Source organism: Clarias gariepinus, chromosome 24 (genome assembly GCF_024256425.1).
Source record: "Clarias gariepinus isolate MV-2021 ecotype Netherlands chromosome 24, CGAR_prim_01v2, whole genome shotgun sequence".
Classification (NCBI taxonomy): domain Eukaryota; kingdom Metazoa; phylum Chordata; class Actinopteri; order Siluriformes; family Clariidae; genus Clarias; species Clarias gariepinus.
The window spans coordinates 3274579-3296084 of record NC_071123.1 but is presented as its reverse complement, the minus strand read 5'-3'; the positions used below and the strand labels follow the sequence as shown (position 1 = coordinate 3296084).

General features: G+C 40.1%; 1 protein-coding gene across 2 annotated transcripts in view; it reads left to right on the top strand.

Annotated features, from left to right (window-relative positions):
* The window catches only part of rgs3a (regulator of G protein signaling 3a), a 158880-nt gene that overhangs the window by 9005 nt on the left and 128369 nt on the right, over positions 1-21506 (top strand). Inside the window, exon 2 of one of the 2 annotated variants that reach the window (XM_053485628.1) lies at positions 6368-6435. In XM_053485628.1, the coding sequence (XP_053341603.1) occupies positions 6421-6435 (15 nt within the window). In that variant the 5' untranslated portion in view covers positions 6368-6420. Of the gene's footprint in view, positions 1-6289; positions 6436-21506 lie in introns of those variants that run through there. The other variant, XM_053485626.1, reaches the window with a different exon arrangement.

Here is a 21506-nt window from a genome sequence, read left to right as displayed (position 1 = left end):
TCAGTGAGACAGAGTTTGAGTCAGTGAATCTTTAGGACACTCTTGTTGAGTGAGACAATGTTTGAGTCAGTGAATCTTTAGGACACTCTTGTTCAGTGAGACAATGTTTGAGTCAGTGAATCCTTAGGACACTCTTGTTGAGTGAGACAATGTTTGAGTCAGTGAATCTTTAGGACACTCTTGTTCAGTGAGACAATGTTTGAGTCAGTGAATCCTTAGGACACTCTTGTTGAGTGAGACAATGTTTGAGTCAGTGAATCTTTAGGACACTCTTGTTCAGTGAGACAATGTTTGAGTCAGTGAACCCTTAGGACACTCTTGTTCAGTGAGACAGAGTTTGAGTCAGTGAATCTTTAGGACACTCTTGTTCAGTGAGACAATGTTTGAGTCAGTGAATCCTTAGGACACTCTTGTTGAGTGAGAAAATGTTTGAGTCAGTGAATCTTTAGGACACTCTTGTTCAGTGAGACAATGTTTGAGTCAGTGAATCCTTAGGACACTCTTGTTAAGTGAGACAATGTTTGAGTCAGTGAATCCTTAGGAAACTCTTGTTAAGTGAGACAATGTTTGAGTCAGTAAATCCTTAGGACACTCTTGTTAAGTGAGACAATGTTTGAGTCAGTGAATCTTTAGGACACTCTTAGTCAGTGAGACAAGCTTTAAGTCAGCGAATCTTTTGGAAACTCTTGTTTAGTAAGACAATGTTTGAGTCAGTGATTCCTTAGGACACTCTTGTTAAGTGAGACAAGGTTTGAGTCAGCGAATCTTTTGGAAACTCTTGTTCAGTAAGACAACGTTTGAGTCAGTGAATCACATCAGTAAATAAGAGTCAGTAAACTTTAGGATGTGAATGTGATTCCCTTATCTGTTAATCTTATTCATTATGCATTGAGGAATAACATTACAGTACCCTTGTTCAGTAAGTCAGTGTTTGAGTCAGTAAATCTCATTTAGGTCCAAAGATTTAACTGACTTCAACACTGACTTAGTAAACATGATTCACTTGTTTCAAGTTTAATGAGTCAGGGTTTGAGTCAGTTAATCTTTTAGATGTGAATAATAGTTGCTTAATCCATTCACTGAATCACAAGACTCTTTATTGATTCAGTATTTGAGTCAGAGAATTTTATTCAGGTTCAGAAGATTAGAGTTTAGTGTTTGAGTCAGTTAATCTCTTGAACCTAAATGAGATTCGCTGATTCAAATACTTAGTAAACAAGTGTCGGTAAATCGTGTTAGAGTCATCAAATCTCATTTAGGTTCAAATGATTCACTGACTCTAACACTGACTTACTGATGAACAAGAGTCAGTGAATCTTTTGAAAGTGAATGTGATTTACTTCTCCCATGCTCACTAAATCACATTATATTTGTTGATTCAGTGTTTGAGTCAGTGAATTGCATTTAGATTCAAAAGATTAGCTGACTCTAACACTGATTTAGTGAAACAGAGTCAGTGAATCTTTTGCATGTGAATGTGAATTACTTCTTTCTCGTTCAGCGAATCACATTCACATCCAAAAGATTCACTGACTCAAACACTGACTCAAACAACTTGAAACAAGTGAATCGCGTTCACTAGGTCAGTGTTTGAGTCAGTGCTTCTCTTCTGTTCGAAGAATCAGTGTATGAGTAAGTGAATCTTTTAAACCTGAGTGATGTTTGCTTCTCTCTTGTTCAGTGAGTCGATATTTGCATCAGTGCCTTTAAGTCTTAAGTCTCTATAGAAACCAGTGCATCCTTTCATTCATGCTCATTCGGTTGAGTCAGCGAGTTGGATGATTCTTAATGTGAATAGTTTGCTTCGAGAATTTTAGGAAAATTTTAACGTGATGGGTTTAAAAAACTCCTTCTTCGTAGTGGAACCATATAACATTTTTTAACATTTACACGGATCACTGTTCACATTCGAAACTAAACAAAGCACATGCACAATTTCAAACGCACACACACACACACACACACACACTCTGGGGTTGTGTGTAAATGTAATGCAGCTTTACTTTCCCCGGAGCAAGCATTTTCAGTAATTCGTCTGTTTGCATAATTTGCGGGTGCATACTGTAGCGCTGTGTGTTTAAGAGGCTGCTTAGCATACTTCCTCCTTCCCAAAGAGAAAGAAAGAGAGAGAGAGAGAGAGAGAGAGAGATAAGTGCGCCCTCATATTCTGCTGAAGATTTAATCACATCTTCATACACAGATGGATCAATCTTAATGTGCGTAGTGTCTATTATGTAGTGCGTCTCTCTTCCTCTCTTTGTCTTTTCTGCTTATATGTGTGTGGCGTCTATGTGTGTGTGTGTGTGTGTGTCAGTGTAATCTATTTAACCTTGAGTGAGATGCTTTCATATACTGACTCGGGTGTTGTTCAATTATGTGTGTCGATTGTGCGTGAAAATGTCAAGTAGTGGCTCATGTCAGGTTCAGGGAACTTCAATGTTGCGTATTATAAATTCTGAAGTGGCTCAGTGAGTCAGGCCCAAACACTCCCAGCATGCACCAGTGCAGTAGTGAGTAGTGGTGTAATGGGTGGTTGTGGCGTACAGGGGGTGGGGGTTGTCTGGAACGCAGACATGCTCTATAGTTCTTGTGTGTGTGTGTGTGTGTGTGTGTGTGCGCTGGTGGATGTTTAGTACTATCATACTTTTTATCCTGTTTGGTCTGCCAGAATCTTTTTTTTTCTTTTCTTCTTCTTCCCCACATCTGGATGTTGAAAAACGTAATTTTGTTCACCTGGGTGCACTAAATAAACACAATTCTTCTGTTCTGGTCTTAAAATAAACCCTATTTTCATCTTATTAGTCGCAGTCTGACGGCTCAAAGCGGTAAATTATCTTAGCGTGTTTCTTATTTCTTCGCACAAGGGAAAGTTTTCCCCCTGCGTCCTAATCACATTTAACTCACACTTGCAGGGTAATAGTCAGAAAAGTTCGGCAGATTTTCAACGTGTCATTTGGCGTAAAATGTGTTTTGAACGCAGCAACAAGGCTGATGAGTGCGTGTGTCTGTGTGTGTGTGAGAGTGTGTGTAAGAGTGGCATATGCACTGCTTGTATTACAATGATGTGTTGAAAATGTGTGTTGGAGTCACTTCAAGTTTTTTTTCTTCTTCTCACTTTTCACACTCAGCGATTTTCTTTCTTTCTTTTTTTTGTTTTGCACAGAGCCGTGATCACGGGTTTCAGTCAGACTGCACAAACGTAAAGCACGACTCTGAGTGTGTTCCATATCAATAACTTTTTAATCCTGGTTTTATATTATTCTCTTTCAATTCTCCATAAACTCATGAAAGTGTGTGCGCCCTGCTAAAATCCATTTTAGACCATTTTTTAATATTTTACAGGCTTTCTAAGTGAAGATCTACTTTTATATTTCTTAAAATGACCATTAAAATGATTAAAGCAGCATACGTAAGAGTACAAAGTCCAGTGTGATAATATATCATTGATTTATAATAGTATTAATACCACGATTTAAAAAAACATCTAATTCCTCCTTCATTTTTAATGATTATTTTTTTAATGTTCCCATTAAACAGATGTCATATTGAAGAACAATGATGTAAATAAATTTTTATATCATTATCATTTTTTACCAGTAATGTTTTACTCTTATAACTGTGTTCTGCTAGTCCTGGTTTGACACGAACGCTGCTCATATAAACAAAAAGAAAAATTAAATTCTTAATTGAACAAACAGATTTCAAACAAACATTTACTTTCGGTAATTAGTAATTTACTTATTTAGTGTCTACATTTTGACTAATTCATCTGATTATTACTATTTATTACTAACAAGAAATATTGAAATAGTTTTTTAAAATATTTTTTATTTTTATGTTTTATCCCACACACTCACACACGCACACACACACACACACACACAAAAAATATTTAAAACCTCATCATCCTCATCAGTGTTTACACACATGAAGAGGCTGATTAAAAAAAAAACAAGAAGAACAATGAATTGTATAAAACACAATCAAGCAAAAGAAAAAAGAATGAAAAACCTAATTACATATGGAAATTACACGTGTAAAAAAAAAAAGAAGAAAAATCAGAGGCTGTAAAACTCAGATGTGTAAATTAGACAGTGGATGAATAATTCACACTTTCAAATGATTTTTTTTTTTTTTTTTTTTACACATTTCCCGCATGATTTTATGGTTTATCAGGTTGTTTATTTCTAATTACATTCTATAAATTAGAATTAGAAAACTATACAATTTGTTTATTTCCCTAAGTTTAAAATATATGTATATTATTAATAGTTTTTTCATAAAATGATATAAAAGATGTATTTGTTTTATAAAATAAAATATTAATACTATAATACATTTATTTTCATGTGTATTTTTTTTTTTTTTAACTACGTGTTTGATTTCCATCCAGATTTGAACATACAGTACATTAGGAAGTGATTTGACTGTATTTACTTTCAAATTCAAATTTTATATGTCACATACACAATCATACACAGTACGAAATGTAGTGAAATGCTTATACGACCGCCAGTGACCTTAAAAGAGAATTAAAGCTTATAATAAGAAATAAATATAAATAAAAAAAATACGATAGAAAAAATTAAATTGAACTAGGATAAAAATAGAACTAAAAATAGAAATATGCTGTACATAAAAATAGAAATATACTGTACAAAAACATGCAAGAAATTGAGAAATTTTGATATTTTTGGAAGAAAGATGGTGTGCAAATATGCATAAAAAAAAAGTGTTTTTGTGCGAAGGTTATTAAAGTGTCTTTGTTTAATGGTCCAGAATGTAAACGTAAACATGTAGTGTAGATGTGAAGGTAGATGTGCGTGGATTTGTCCATAGTGTCCATGGATGTAAAAAGATTGATCGATTGATTGAGGTGTTAGTTCTGCATAGTGGTGTGGTTGAGAGACCTTATCGCCTGCGGGAAGAACTCTTATTCACATGTGACGAGTTATTACTCGCATGATCACGTGTGCAATAAAAACATGTGATTTAAAAATAAATATATATTTTTTAAAAGTTTGACAAAGTATGAAATGATTGTAGTGAAATGATTTCAGGAGTGAGGAGAAACAGAAATCTTTTTTTTTTTTCTGACCGCTTTCTGTCCTTCCTCCGAGGCTCTCCATCACGCTTTGTTTGTTTTGCTGTGAAAGGCAGGACAACAGAGTGACGGTGTGAAGTGAGTGGAAGTGACCGCTGAGAGTGATTGTGTCCACTCCTCCTGCTCTCACAAGCGCTTTATGGCCGGTTCGCATGCGCTCGATGGACGTGCTCCAACTTTCCTCAACTTCGCTCGTCCTTTCCTCCTTCTCTCTCTCTCTCTCTGGGTCGTTTCTAAGGGGTGTTCCCTGGCAGGAGTTAACATGGCTTGTAATGCACTGTTGCCAGTCGCTCTGTGTCTAAATCGCTGTGATTTATGCCTGCCTTTACAATGGCGGCCACACAGGTCACCTCCTGAGGCTGCGGGGAGTCCCCCCTTTATGTTCCCTCTACTTTTTGATTAAAGTGGAATCTTTACGTTCCCACAGGTTGTCCCAGCCACACCGTCAACGTCGTGTTCGACTCCCAAGCGAGGACCTTATTACGCCAGATTTCCAAACTGGACCGACGTCCATCTTTCACATATGATGCATGAATCCTAAAGAAACCAGAAATCGCTTTAACCAGGATCGCATAAAGTTCGAGGTGCGAAAAAAAAAAAAAATCATAAAAAAAATCCAACAGTACATGTCATGTCTTTGTGCTTCAGGATGGCACGAGTGACAAGGTAAAAAAAAAGAGAGCAAGGAGAGAGGGAGAGAGTGCTGCGAGAGATAGCGAGAGACGGAAAGTGTTTATGAGAGAGAGATAATGAGTGTGAGAGCTAGTGAGCGAGTGTGTGAGTGAGTGAGAGAGAGAGAGAGAGAGAGAGAGAGAGAGAGGTAGGGAGTGTGAGGGAGTCTCGCTGCATTGTGTCCCAGGCTGAATGCGGCCCTTTATGAAGAACGCTTAAAAGGACATTGTGGCCGGGCCGAGCCGCTGTCTCCACAGCAACAGCTCAGGAGCGCGCAAAACTCGGAGATAATGGACTGAGAGGGAGCGCGAGAGAGAGAGAGAGAGAGAGAGAGAAAAGAGGAGTGGAGTTCCTTCTCTCTGCGCCGCTTCCCGCACGGAATTCCCTCTGTTTCTGCTCAGACAAGGACTGAAGGAAAGAGAGAGAGAGAGCTAGAGAGATAGTAGTGGACAAACTTGTGTGTTTTCTACTTTGTGTGTGTCTGTGTGGAAGGAGAAGGAGAACAAGAAGAAGAAGAGGAAAGCACAGATGCAGAGATGTTCTCCAAGGGTACAGTCTCAGCCCGTGACTCTTTTGTCTTTATCCCCTCAGAGGCTGCTCAAGCGAACCATGCTGCTGCTCTCGACTCCACCAGCTCTGAGATAATGCAATGCCTTACGGTAAGTGGACAGTTTTACAGTTTTTTTTTTTTGCACAAAGAAAAAAAAAACAAAGCAAGAAATTGACTTTCCTTTGTGTTTGTATTTGCGTGATGATGTGGCCTCAGTTTCACCCTGTCCACCTCTCAAACGTGCATGCTTCAGATCTTACACCTGATCCTCTGGTACATGATATAAAGAGTGCAGTAACAGATCTTCAATCCTGGTTTTAGGTGCAACTGCTAATTTCCCCAGAGCAGATTTTATTCTCACACTTCAGGTGTGAACCTGCAAAAAAAAAAAGAAGCGCCCCTGCACACCTCGGGTGACGGGAGAGCGGCGTGTTAATGTACTGTATCACGTCACAATGAGACAATACAATACCTAGAATAAGGGCTCGGCTGGAGCGGTGCTGACGTGTGGGAAAACGAGCGGAACCATGAACTTGGGTTGGGTCCGTCACACTTTGATCTGTCGATTCTGGGTTCGAATAGGGGCGGGGCTTATCCTCACAGGTTTGCTTTCACATAGGAAAATGTGTTCTGAAACCGTTACAGCAGGTGTGTGTGTGTATGTGCAAAATGATCAGTTTCATCTTTTTTTGAAAAACAGCACATTTTATATGCACAGCTTTTTTTTCTTCTTCTTTTTTTTTTTACAGTGTTCTCGAAACAGGAAGTAATGCGACAAGTTAAACCATTTACATCACTCTACAGAATTCTCACCATAAAACGTGATAGACTTCCTTTGCTTTTGTTTCCAGTCCAGTATTAGCTTCCATCTTAACAAAGATGCGATTATACCCTTCTTGGTCGAACCTGAATGCAAAACTGCGAGGGGCGTTCAAGTCAAACCGGGACTTAAAAAAAAAGCGTTTGACATGTACTGTACAGAAGACTTTAAGCACTTTACAGTGATGAGACTCTTAAAAAAATAACGGTGTCAAGTTTTAAAGAAGGCCGTACACTTGTGATTGACGCTCCCGGCCGAGGTGACTCGGAGCCCACGAACGTTTCCATGAACGTTTCTAAAACTGATGAGTAACTTGTGCCACCTTGCAGAAGAAAGACATTTCCACATGTTTGGGTCATTAAGGGAGTTCCTGGGAGGCCAGCGTTTCAGACGTGAAGCAGGCAGTCCGATCATGGCCTGCCCTGATGGGATAAGTGCTTCAGTGTAGCAGGGGATTACATAGAGAAATAAAGGGAGTTTCTTTACTCTCAGAACTGTGATCTGTTATTCTGCGCAATTGAAAATCCCGGCTTGACTTGAACATTACTTGAATTAGCACTTACCGCTGTGCTTGATCACCTGCGTCTACTTCCTATTGCAAGGAAAGTAATCGGAAAATTTCTGATCTTACTATTGATGTCATCATTCCCTAGCAAAAAGTACCATAATACATAATAATGCATCATATTTAAAGAGCATTTGCCTAAATTTTGACTAGTTTTTGCATTATGCCAACGTAATTATCATTAATCGTGTTACTAAATTGTATTTTAAACCAATATAATCGCACCATAACATTGCGATAATGCGTGATACAATAATAATAATAATAGTAAGTATATACTGTACACATTGTCCAACCTTTGATCTCTGACACTTTCAGAAGATTTCATCCCATGAGCTGTTTCTTCTTTTTTTGACCCTGATAAAACAAACATTGCTGGTTAAAAGTGAGGCTTTGACTCGCTCCCTCTCACTTCAGGCCTTTCCCAGGATTACAGCTGATTTCATTTAGCAATTAACGAACTCCAATTTGTGTATGAATGGCCTTTTCACTTGGTCGCTCCAATGCCACAGCATGTGAACATGAACTTTTATAGAGTTCATTGCGAGGAGAGCGTGTGTGCGTGAGTGTGTGTATGTGAGTGTGTGGGTCAGAGAAGCTGAGTGAGCGAGAAACCCTCTGAAGCTTGCCTTGCTCGCGCTCTTCGTCCTTAAGTCTGCCTGCAGAGACTCGTTCAGGCTGATGAGGGGAAACTCGGAGCGTGAGTCAGGAGCCGAGGGTCTCCTTTGGCTCTCTTTCCTGCGTTCCACTTCACTTCCTACTTAACGCTCTTAACTCCACTCTGTGCTGGTGTGAGGGAGTGTGTCAGAGAAACCCCACTGGTTTTGTTTCCATTCAACTGTCACAGACTCAGTCAGTGTGCAACTTTCCAGGTGGGATCGACTCCACTAAAACTTTCTTTTAGCTGTAGTATGTGGTACAAAGATGCCTGCCGCACTTATCTGGGGTTGTCTGGAGCATCACTTCTGCATGTTCTTAGAAATGAATACTACATAATTTCATGATAGGAGATAAACGTCAGGAGTAACAATAATGAACAGGATTAGGAATGAGTATATTGGAGGGACAGTGCAGGTAGGGGACAAAGTTAGAGAGGCCAGATTAAGATGGTTTGTAGGGATGAGGGGTACATTGGGAGACGAATGTTAGAGATGGAGCTGCCAGACAGGAGGAGAAGAGGACGGCTTAGGAGGAGGTTTATGGATACGGTGAGGGAGGACATGCAGGAGGGAAGATGTGGTAGATGGAGTGCTGTGGCGACCCCTAAAGGGAGCAGCCGAATGACGAAGAAGAAGAAGAAGAAAAACATCAGGTGTATGGTACCAATTAACCGACTTAAACAATTAACATCAGATAGTTATTGAGTAGTAACATGGTTAGGGGTTTAAAACTGAAATGCCGCGACCTGGTTAGACTGGTTCCAGCTGGTCCGGTTGGTTCTAACCAGAATCTTTGATTATGACTGGTCATGCTGGTTCGATCTAGTCATGCTGGATCTGAGGAAGGCTGTTTATAGATGATCATGTTGGTTCTAGTAAGCGTTGTCGCCTTGCACCACCAGGGTCCGGGTTAGATTCCCACCTCAGGGTCTGTGTACATGGAGTGTGCCCTGTGTTTTTGTTGGGTTTTCTATAGGTACCCACAGTCCAAAGACATGCAGATTAAGCTAATTGGAGTTCCTAAACTAACTAAAGTGAGTGAATGTTGAGTTGAAGTCCTACCACATAAAAGGTCATAAAATTGGGAATACATAGAGTGGTCACCCCTGGGCTTGACAGTCCCTAAATAGACTGCAGAGGTTCCTAAATGGATGGATGGATGGATGGATGGATGGATGAATGTTGGTTCAGGTTGGTTCCAGGTGCTTTTCAGGTCTGTTCTATTTTTTCTAGATCAGCAAATACATTTGAATGGAAGGTCCAATCATGAAAGCAACAATCATGAAAACATTTTGCTTTAAAATTGTAATACATAAACATTGGGAAACATGATTGTACCATCTAACAGACGTTGTTTCAAAAATCTGAACCATGAAACTAGCTTTCTCTTGCAAAACTACGCATCAACTATAAACCAGGCCTTAGTGCAAACTATTAAGATTAAATGATACACAATGCACTTGTGCTTTTACAGTACATCATTTCTAGTCTTGAAATCAGATGTGTATGTTCAACAGTAATCATTCGTCACGTCCAACGAATGTTGGTAGAACCGGTATCAAAGCTGCAGCTGTTTTTTTCTTACGAGAAAAGATATTTAGAGTTTATTCATTTTAGAGAATGTGAAACTTGTACAAGGTTGCGGCAGAATCTTTTCAGATCTGGTTTACCAACTTAAGGCTTTTCAGACCTGGAATGTCCCTCAACCGAATTGAGCAGGGTTTCTTTTTTTATACACCATTGAGGTTTTCCTTCAGTAAGGGTAAGTAAAGCTTCTCATTAATCTCTCTGCTCTTGCCAAGCTACACTCAGGTTTGTTTAAATTCGCTGGGGCGTATCCTGAGTGGTATTGGCTACTGTGCAAGGTAGTTTTTACATTTAACATTACAACAATCTGACTTCCTGTTTATTAAAGTCTTGAGCCAGCCCTCATTTGCTCATCTCTCTCTCACACACTCACCTTCTATACCGCTTAATCCTGTATAAAGGGTCGCAGGGGGCCTGGAGTCTATCCCAGATGACTTAGGGCACGAAGAGGGGTACACGCTGGATGAGATGCCAATCCATTGCAGGGCGCACACACATATTCACACACTACCTTATCTGCATTACGTTTTACAAAGTTTTTATCTCATTATACATCTGAGTAGTTGAGGGTTAAGGGCCTCGCTCAAGGGCCCATCAGCAGCAACTTGGCGGTTGTCGGGTTTGAACCTGGGACCTTCTGAACCGTAGGGCAATGCCTTACCTAGGGGTGGGAGGAAGCCATAGTACCTGGAGGAAACCCACCAAGCATTGGGGAGAACATGCAAACTCCATGCACACAAAGGCGAGAATCGAACCCAGACCCTGGAGGTGCAAGTCAACAGTATGAACCACTAAGCCACGGTGCCGCCTCATTTTCTCATATTAAATATGTGGATTAAATAAATAATAGGATTGAATGTTTTAAAGTGGCTGAAGATTGAATAAAAAGTTGGTTGTTTATGTAACAACCTCAGCAGCCTCATTTTCCCTCTCGTCTATTCCGATCATTCAGCATTCAGCATCATCAGTACACTAATCACCGGATTGATCGTCTGTCATCATCTGCACCTGTTTCTCACTGGGTCATGCATTAAGTTAGATGTTTTAAGCTTGAATGATTATTAGATCACTGTGTGGCTTAACGGACAAAAAAAACATTCAGTTAACCTGCTCAGGTACAGGGACTGGAATGAAAATGAAAGACAAAAAGTTGCCACAAATCCGAGCCCAAAAGGTCCTTCAGAAAGCCTGGAGAAGTATTTCTCAAGTTTACATTAAAAATACAAGTAAGTCGGACTCTGGAAAAGAGCAAAATATGAAGAAATGAAGGGTGCTTAAGGCTTTTGCACAGTGCTGTACTTCAACATGAAATAAAAAGCTAAGAAGCCACTTCAAAAGACCTTTAAAGTTTCTTTTATAAATAGGCTTCACCTCCCATCTGAAAGCTTTATGAGCTCTAACTACAGTACATGGCATGGAGTGGCAGAGTCTCAGAGTCTTCAAAATTTAAATTAAGGATTAATACATAATAATAATAATAATGTAGTATTAATAGTATAATAATTCACTTGGTCATTGTTTTAACAAAAAAAAAAAAGTCACTTAACTTTGATTTGAATCCCTTAGTTCTTGTGACTGTCTGCAGATCTGTAGTTCTGTGCTCTGTTTTGGACTAAAGTTAAAGTGGTTGAAATATTTGAAGCACTCACGGTATAAAACCGTAGCAGTGTTTGTTATGACATTTCAATAGCGCAGGCCTCATGACAATGTTCATTTCAGTTTACACACTCGTCTAGATGTGGCAGGAGACTGCACATGGCTGTGAATTAGTCAGAGGTGACCATAGTAATCTGTAGCCAGGGCCAAAACACAACCAAACCTTGTAATGGAAATTGTTAGATGGGTACATCTTGATTAATTTTGAATCATCTTTTAACGAGCTGAATCTTCTCCTAACATAGAGTGAGATCTGCCTATTTATTTTTTAAAGCTATATATTTATATCAAAGTGATAGCATTTCAGAGATGTTAAAATCTGAAGTGCTAGTTTTCCCTTCATAACATGGATCTACAGTTACTGCTCAAATCTGAGAAAGGAAAGCCATCCTGACTAGCTAGAACAAGCTTGAGGTAAACAAAACCCAGATAAATCATTAAACCTGATGAGCTGAAGCCAGTCTGATCCATTTTGACTAACTAGAACTTGACTGTCTGGTTAGAACCATCATGATCAGCTAACATACTACTGTATAAACCTGATAAGATAGAACCATAATGACCAGCCTGACTGGTTAGAACCAGCATGACTGTTAACACAAACAGTCTGTTTAAGAGCCAGCATGACCATAAAGAACCACTCTAACCAGTTGGAATCAGCATGAGCCGCTAGAGCCAGTGCGACCACTTACAACCTGAATGACCAGATAGATTCAGCCTGCCTGAGAACCAACATAACCAGGTCTGACCAATTAAAACCACAATGACCAGCTATAATCCGCCTGACCAACTAGAACTGGAATGACCAGTTACAGTAGAACCATCCAGCAGGACCAGAACAGCCTTCTTCAGTAACAACTAGCCTGGATGTCACAATCTGAAAGGTAGGAGGGAGATCAAGACCAGAAGGTGGCGGTAATGCAACACTGTGAATGCCAACTAACTGTAAACTTCAAGAAGACAAGATGAGAAGACCAGCATGGCCAGATAGAACCAGGCTTACAGTACCACTTACGACCAGCATGACCGGTTGACCATTCAGAAACAGTCTGTCTGGTTGGAAATAGTATGATTAGATAAAAACAGTCTGGCCAGTTAGGATCAGCATGAAGCAGTAGAGCCAGTCCAACCAATCAGAACCAGCAATTAGAACTGTTAAAACTACAATAATGAGCTTTGATCAGCCTGACCAGCTAGAACCAGCATGACCATTTAGAACCAACCAGACTAGTCAGAACCAACATGTCTATATATAAACAGCCTTTTTCAGAACCAGCATGACCACATAGAACCAGTCTGATTAGTTAGTATCAGCCTGTTCGGCTAGAACTCGCATTATCATTCTGCCTGGTTGGAACCAACCTTTCTGGTTAGAACCAGCATGACAAGGTAAAACCAGTCGGACCAGTTACAATCAGCATGAGCCACTAGAGCCTGCATGACCAGATAGAACCAACCTGTCTGAGATCCAACATGACCCCATGGAACTGATCTGACAAGTTAAAACCACAAGGATGAGCTCTGATCAGCCTGACCAGCTAGGACCAACATGACCAGTTAGAACCAACCCAACTGGTTAGAACCAACATGACTAGTTATAAACAGAACCAGCATGAACAGATTGACCCAGAAACAGTCTTCCTCAGTCCCACCTACTGGAACCAGTTGGTTCTGGTTTGTTAAAACCAGTTTGACTAGCTAAGACCAGCTAGACCCAATCTGCCTTTTTAGAACCAGTCTCTAAGTATCCGAAAGCCCTTTAAAGCCATTAAACCTGACCAGCTGAAGTGGGAAACAAGCTAACTTGCTGTTTCGTAGCACAACGCATGCTAACACAATGCAACTTTAATAGTGCGCTGTTTCCTGAGTTGCTAAAGAGATGTCATATTTTAAATTACCATAAATAATTAAAATACAGCAACTCTGTGGTTAACATCCAGCTTAATTCTGGATTCATAACATATTCATGCCTGTTTTTTCCCCCCTATTTTAACGTCACTCTCTCTATAATGAGTCAGCCCGTAATGGTTCTCGGTGGCAGCTTGCATGGTTTAGTGAAGTGGAACTTGTCTCCGCTTTGATTTGCTCTTCTATTTAGGTCAGCTTTATAGACTCGCTCCTTTTCACAGGGTCTCCGCTTGACAAAAAAACAAGGGTCTGTGGATCACCCGACTAAAGAAAGGCGAGCTCAAGGCTGTGTCCGATCCCTCCTTCTGCCAGGCTTTTGAGAGCTTCGGGGCTCTTCTTTCATGCCGGGTCTCGTTAAAGGCCACCCTCCTCCCTCGTTTTTTTCTCGATTTCTATGAATAGACAATAAAAAAGGAGGAAAAGGAGCGCTTGAATAGGGTTCGGTGCCAGGCTGATGCCGCTCAATGGGTTTCTATGAGCAGGAAAAAAAAACATGATGCTGCCGGATGGTGATGGCGTAATGCTGTAAAGTTAACGTTTAAGAAAGAATACAGTCCAGGGTGTGCCGCTATAGGAAACGAATCAAGCGTGATGTTGTGATTTGTGTATACAGTATGTGAAATTTGAATTTATAGTCAGATTTAATGTTCCTGGTTCTGTTCTCATTTACGGCTAATCCGGTAACTGTGACTGAGAACGTAATGATGCCTGTATAAAAAAATAGTGACATTGTAGACTCATTCCCTAAATGTTACAAGAAAAATGTCCTTATAGAAATATTTTGTTTTGTTGAATAACCAAACTTTTTTAATTTGTTTATTATTATATATAAGTTTTTTGCTAACGAATATAAGTTAACCTTTGTGGGCGTAAGCAAAGCAGGCGTTCAAAAAAACTTAACATTATCAGCATAGTTTCTCAGAATACTTCCATATTTCACTCAGCTTTCTCAAATATTATTGCATGTTTCAGTAAATAAATAAAGAATTTTTACGGGAACATAAAAGCTTAAAGTATGCATAAGAAAGAAAAACACACTTGGTGCTTAAATATTGCATGCTCGCCAGATTTGTGAGAGTTTTTCATTGTCCAACGCGTGCCAAAAGCTTTGTAATTTGGACACTTAAAGTGTAAATGTCATGCCGCATGATAAAAACGACGTAACGGATTCAGTATGTTGTTGGTTCAGATACAGGAGTCGCACATTATCAGGTACTTAGCAGTCCGCTTGATCTTGTTGCTGAGTAAATAGTTTTAGGCCGGCATCCATAAATATTGCAAACGCTCCGAATATGCTTCTCTTGTGGAAACGCGCGGTTCTCGGTTTTCCCACGTCAATAACATCACAGCGTTTTGCTTGTTTTAAAAGTTACTCGCTCTGTGAGAGTCCCAAATTGGCTCCAGAGGGCTGATGGTTTCCAGGACACGCTCTGTGTTTGAAGTCGGCTTGCGAGACTCTTCCTTCGTGTGTCTGGATGTCAAACACAAGGCTGAATGAGAAGAGAGAAAGAATGTGTGTGTATCTGTGTGTGTGTGTGTTTGTGTGCATGCTTCTGAGCTTCTGTACATAGCAAGTATGAACAGAAAAAGAATTGAGGGACAGAAAGAAAGAACGAGAGAAATGTCAAAAATGTGGGACTGACTTCAAATTTCGAACCCCAGCACCACCAAGTTGCCACTGCTGGGCCCCTGAACAAGACCTTTACACCTCAACTGCTCAGATGTATAATGAGATATGGAGATCCGGATAAGGGCGTCTGTCAAATGCTTTAAATGTATTTTTGACAGTACTATGGTGCTTATTTGCTAAAGTAGTACACATAGCAGACTGTGGAACATGGGCCTACCAAGCCTAGGGGCTGTAGTCCAACTAGGGACCGTGAAGGCCAACCCTTTGTATTTACTCCCATTTTCACAACCACGGTAGGACCTCCAGTTAACATTCACTCACACTACGGGTAATTAAATTTTCCTAGTTATGCATGTCTTTGGACTTTGAGAGGAATTTATAAATATTATGGTTCGATTTCAGATTTTGTTGCAGTTCTAAACAATCTTATTGTAGCAAGCATTTTATTTTATTTCAACAACTTTGCTCCTACCACTAAATGCCTGGCAGTATGTGAATAATGTGGAGCGTGCAACCTATAGGATTAAAGCAGATCTGCAACATTGCAAATGATTACAGTACATATATAAATTAAAACATGATACTGTACATGGATTGCCACAAAATAAAATTGCTACATGTGACGGAATCATAACATTAATTAACATTAATTAAATACCATAGTGTATCTTGAAGATCGTGATATTACATACAATGATATGGTACTGCCTTGACTATACCACAGCACTAGGTTGTACTTACACATCTAATACGGTACAGTGTGTATGATTATATTATATTAGTATGAATATAATTTTGGAACTTTGGTAGACTCTGCGGCACCCAGCGTACAGTGGTACTGCATACAGTATACAGTACCATAGTGCAACCATGGTACCCAGTGAAGTGGCACAGTACCTACTGATAGTACCTAGTGATACTATGGTACAGTATGTGCTTTAGTTAACTATAGTCATCTATAGTACTATATGTACCATAGTAAAATCTCTTATTGGTATTGAGCGCATGGATCTGGAGATAAAACTGAAGGATCAGGGATTAAACCTAAAGCAAACCCCTTGGACACAATCATGGCTAAAAGTTTCTTATACAGTTCTCCCTTGGGATGTGATACGCTTGCAAATTATTCAATTGCATATTAATAATTCATGGGTATTTGGTCGGACATGAGTTATGAGGATGTAGTGCATATCAGTATTTAGACCTAAGCATGGTGGAATGGTGGCCAGGGTGGAGAGTTCGATTCCCACCTCGGGGTCTGTGTGCATGGAGTTTGCATGTTCTCCGGTTTCCTCCCACAGTCCAAAGACATGCAGATTAGTCTAATTAGTGTTCACAAAGTGCCTGTAGTGTGTGAGAGTGTGTGTGTGGCCTGTCATGGATTGCCATCCTGTCGTGCCTGATGCCTGAAGTCTCCTGAGATCCTGAATATATACAGTATAATGAATTAGTGAGTAAGAATTATGAGCATTTCAAAAGTTTTGAATTTGATTTTGTTCAACTTTAATGTCGATGTCCGCTCGAGTAAGGAGCAGGATTGAGTGGTAGTAGAGAATGAAATCCAGCGAAGCTGTCTTAAGAGTTTTAATCCTGTGAATAGAGGAGCTCGGGTTCACAACCCAACTCTGTATACAGTATGTGCAACTTTCCCAAAGTAAATATTAAAATAACTTAAAAAAAAATTTTATACAAAAGTTTGTCATTACTATGAAGCTTTTATTTCAGATCCTAAAAGCAACTTTTGAGAGAGTTATTAATATCCCTCTAAAAAACAAAACAAAACCAAACAATATTTGAGCTTTCCTATACTGCAAAAACATTAGTAGATAATAAAATCACCCAACGAGTGGACAGGAAGTCCAAGTCCTCGTTCGCTTGCCTAACGAGGGTAGGTGTGTTCTCTGGATAAGGCTTGAGGGCAGGTCGGAGGGGTGTGTGTGTGTGTGTGTGAGGTGCAGGGGCCACTTCCTGCTATTCTTTTCCCAAATTGGGCTCGCATGAACACTTTTGGCCAAGTGCAGATTAGCTGGAGCTGCTGCCGCAGGAGCTGCTGATCTGAACGCCTGTCTCGTCTCGTCCCCTCCCGAACGCTCATCAGGCACTGCAGAGGGCCGACACCGTGTGAGTGATGCTGCACACCATCCAGGGGCTGTGTAGGGTCTGCATCGACTGCGCGCTACCTCAGGTCAGTGTACAGAAAAGGGAGATGGGGAGAAACAGAGACGGACAAAGAGACTGACAGGGAGAGAGCAAAAAAACAAACAAACCAGACAGATAGTGAGACTAATGGAGAGTCATACAGACAGAAAGACAGGAATGCAGAGTTATATCAGAGACGGCTATTTAGATGGACAGACAGACAAGGATACACAGATAGATACAGTAGTTACGCAAAGTTTCCAGTGAAACAGGACATTCTGAATATAAAAGCTTTAGAGCTGGGAAAGAGAAACCCAAAAACCAGTAAGACCGACAAACAGACAGACAGACAGACGATCAGACAGGCAGACAGACAGACAAAATACAGTATGCATGAGATAAGACAGAGAGAAAGTGCGAAAGACAAACAGATCAGTCAGATGAAATGGACAGAAGGACAAACAAACAGACTTGGATTTAGATAAGAGACAGGGAGACAGAGACAGAGAAATTAACAAAATGACAAACATATTTAGATTAAGATATTGCCGATAGACAGATAAACAAGTAAAACAGACATACTTATTAGGATAAGAGACAGCAAGAGATAGAGAGAGAGAGAGACAGACAGACGACAAAGATAGATAGATTAATAGATAGATAGATAGATAGATAGATAGATAGATAGATTGATTTAGTGAGATTTATAATCAGATAAGGAGACAGCGAGTGTCTGAGAAATAATTTGTCACAGTTGATCAGTTGAGATGAAATATGCGAAGATCTAAGAGGCACAGAGTGTACAAGAGAAACAGACAGACAGACAGACAGACAGACAGATTCTGACTGAATACCCTGAAAATCAGTAACATTATCACGTTTGTTCTAATACGTCATAGTTTCTATAGTAACAGCTCATTCAAGGGGAAGCTTCAGATAAACAGATAAAAGGTTGCTTTCAAAGAAAGAAAATGTGTCATTTGTAATACTCGAGGGGCGTTTGTCCTGCACAATTAAAAGCCCCGGCTTGACTCAAATATTAGTTATGAGAGTAAACACTTCCTTCATTTCTCTCTATAATCTCCTGCTACACTAATGCACTTACCCCCGCGTTCCACTAGTGCTTGGACACCATCAAGGTAGAAAGTTGTCTCATGCCTGAAACACTGGCCTCCCAGGAACTCCTTTAATGAACCAAACGTGTGGAAATGGCTTGGAGCGTGGTCAGAACTGAACCTAAATGGGTTCCTGTAAAGTCTACACAACCGTAAGCGTTCTAGTTTTACACTAATAGGAGAAAAGATAGATAGATAGATAGATAGATAGATAGATAGATAGAGAAATAAGTGCAGGAATGTCGATTTATCACGGATATTACTTAAATGAGAACAGGAACTAACTTGTCTTATGGACTCTCCACAACTATACACCATTAATCATGTAACGTGACGTTCAATAATAAATAAAGCATCGTGATATGGCATATGACATCACACCAAGTTGGCGTTGATTCTTTTCGTATAACAACGTGTCTTCTTACATCTCATGCATCGTCTTCATGGTAGATTCCCGCGAATTAAAGAAATTGTCCATGAGTGTGTGCTGTGAGATGAACAGACCAAAAGATCAATAAAAAAAAGACAGATAGATAGAGAAAGCGAGAGGAAATGAAGGATGTGGAATTTTTTAAACCATGAATTATTTATGCAGAAACATGAGAAAGCAAGCGAACAGATTGACACACATGAACACACTCACACTTATCGATCGTACAACCACACCGAGTTAATGCACGATTTAACCCGTGCGCTATAACACACTCATGGACATGCTTTCACACACCGTGACACTCGCACCATGTGTGTGTGAGGAGTACTGTATGTTCACCATGACTCTCATCTCCACTGGCCTTAATCTGAGCATCAGGCATGAGTGAACCTGGCTCTGTGTGTGTGTGTGTGTGTGTGTGTGTTCACTCAGTGAAGCGAAAACTGTACTACGCTTGCCTCATCATTGAAAACACACTACTTTTTTATTTATTTATTTTTTCACTTACTCCGTGCTCTCATAACTCAGCACAACTGAACGCTCGATCCTGATTGGTCAGCAGGTTTGAACTCTGACGGCGGTACAAGTAAATCAATACATGCTTTTTATTTGAATCTTTATTATTTATATAGTAATAAAACAGGTATATGATGAAGATTTGCAACGGTCCTGAACGGTCTTGCCTCTCGGATGCTGCGGAACGTTATTATGCAACTATGAATAAAAAGTAAATGTCACTGTTCAATAAAGAACAACAAGATATCAGAGGAATACGTCTCAGAGTAAGAAAATAATCCACTTCCCCAGGTTGTGTGTGTATATTGGAGTGCGAGGTTTATGTCTGATCCATGTTCAGTTTCCTCCGTCTACTTCTCGCGCATCACTAGAGACCGTCTTTGTCTCCCTCTTTAATCCCTTCCTCCTCTTATTAATTCTTTCTCCGTTACTATTCCTCTGATGTCCTCCTGACATTTCTCTAACCTTTCTACGCCTGTCTCCAACTGTTCCTGCGTCTTTGTTTCGTCCTTTTCTTTCTTCCCGTCATCCGATCTGTCAGACTAATCTCGAACTGTAGCTTCGTCTTGAGAACAGCCACATGCACACACTCTCTAAACTGTGGACCCTCTAAACTGTCGCTCCAACACACTACTTCTCCGCACACGTGCCTGTCGTATGCACGATACTGTATATTGGTGTAATATCGTCAATAAAACATCGCTGTTATAGGAAAACAATCGAAAACACAGCGGTGTAATAAAGCTGAGTTACTGCTGACACCCGGAAGGTGATAATTTTCCGGAGAAACAGAAGATCCTGGAGTGTTTTCCTCTCCTTACAGAACATTTATACTATAAACTGAAATATTACCCCCTCCTGACCAATCAGGATCCAGACAATGACAAGCACTGTCATTATAAAATCAGTTAATATTACGCTTGCAGAGCACGCACACTTTGTTTTTATTCCTTACATAACAGCTCGCCTTTCTGCCGTGGTGTAGAACAATGTCCCAGCTCAGCAGATCAGCTGGAAATGATTCACTTGTATTGAGGCAGACTGTTAGTTTTGGCACTCATAATGACATTATTTGAATATATATATATATATATATATGTGTGTGTGTGTGTGTGTGTGAGAGTGTGCGCATTTCCTCATCAGATTTCCATGCAAATCTCTCGTCTTCCTGACTCTCTCTCTCTCTCTCTCTCTTACTGTGTACCATATTTTCTGGGTCAGATATTTCCCCGTCTCTATCCAGTAATGCACTAAATGGAAAAAGTAAAAAAAAAAAGAAGAAAGAAGTATTTTCATAGTTTGATATTACATATAAATATTGCAATATTTGTTAACGCACCAGCATGATGCAGTGTGATGACGCATCTACAAATAAATTTACGCATCGTATTACATGTGGAACTTTCTGCTCCTTCACTGGAGTTGTGTGAAGTTATCGATTTCTACTAGAGGTGTGAAATACACAACTGGTGATTCTAATCACCTCAACAGCAAGGGAAGGACGTACTCAAGTGTGTGTGTAGCTCAATTTTTAACCCCTAACCCACATACCCTAGTTCCTAACCTCTAGCTCTAACCCTTACCTCTAACTCCCAGCCTCTAATCCCTAACACTAATCCAAACCCTTAACCTCATCCCTCTAACCTCTAACCTCAACTACCTAATATAAACTTAGTTGCAAAACTCAAAAGAAATAGTTTGGACTTGTAATTGTAATCATCTAAACAGCGAGCCAAGGAAATCCACTTATGTTCGTGTGTAACTTGATTCTGAATGCAACAAACTTCCCAGAAGTAACCCTGACCCCTAACATCAATCCTCTAACCCCATCCCCTAATTCTACCCTTAACTCGTAACCTTAAGCCCCTTACCTTACACTTAACCCCTAACCTCAATCCTCTAACCGCATTCTAACCCCTAACCTCAAGCCCTTCATCCTACACTTAACCCCTAACCTTAATCCCCTAATGCTACCCTTAATCACTAACCTTAAGCCCCTCACCCTACACTTAACCCCATAACATAAATCCCCTAACCCCTGACCCTACCCCTAACCTCTATTCTCAAACACTTGCCCCTAGTGTATAATCCCTACCCCAACTCTTTACCCAAACCACCAACCTTTAAACCTCTAACCTGAGTTATCTAACCC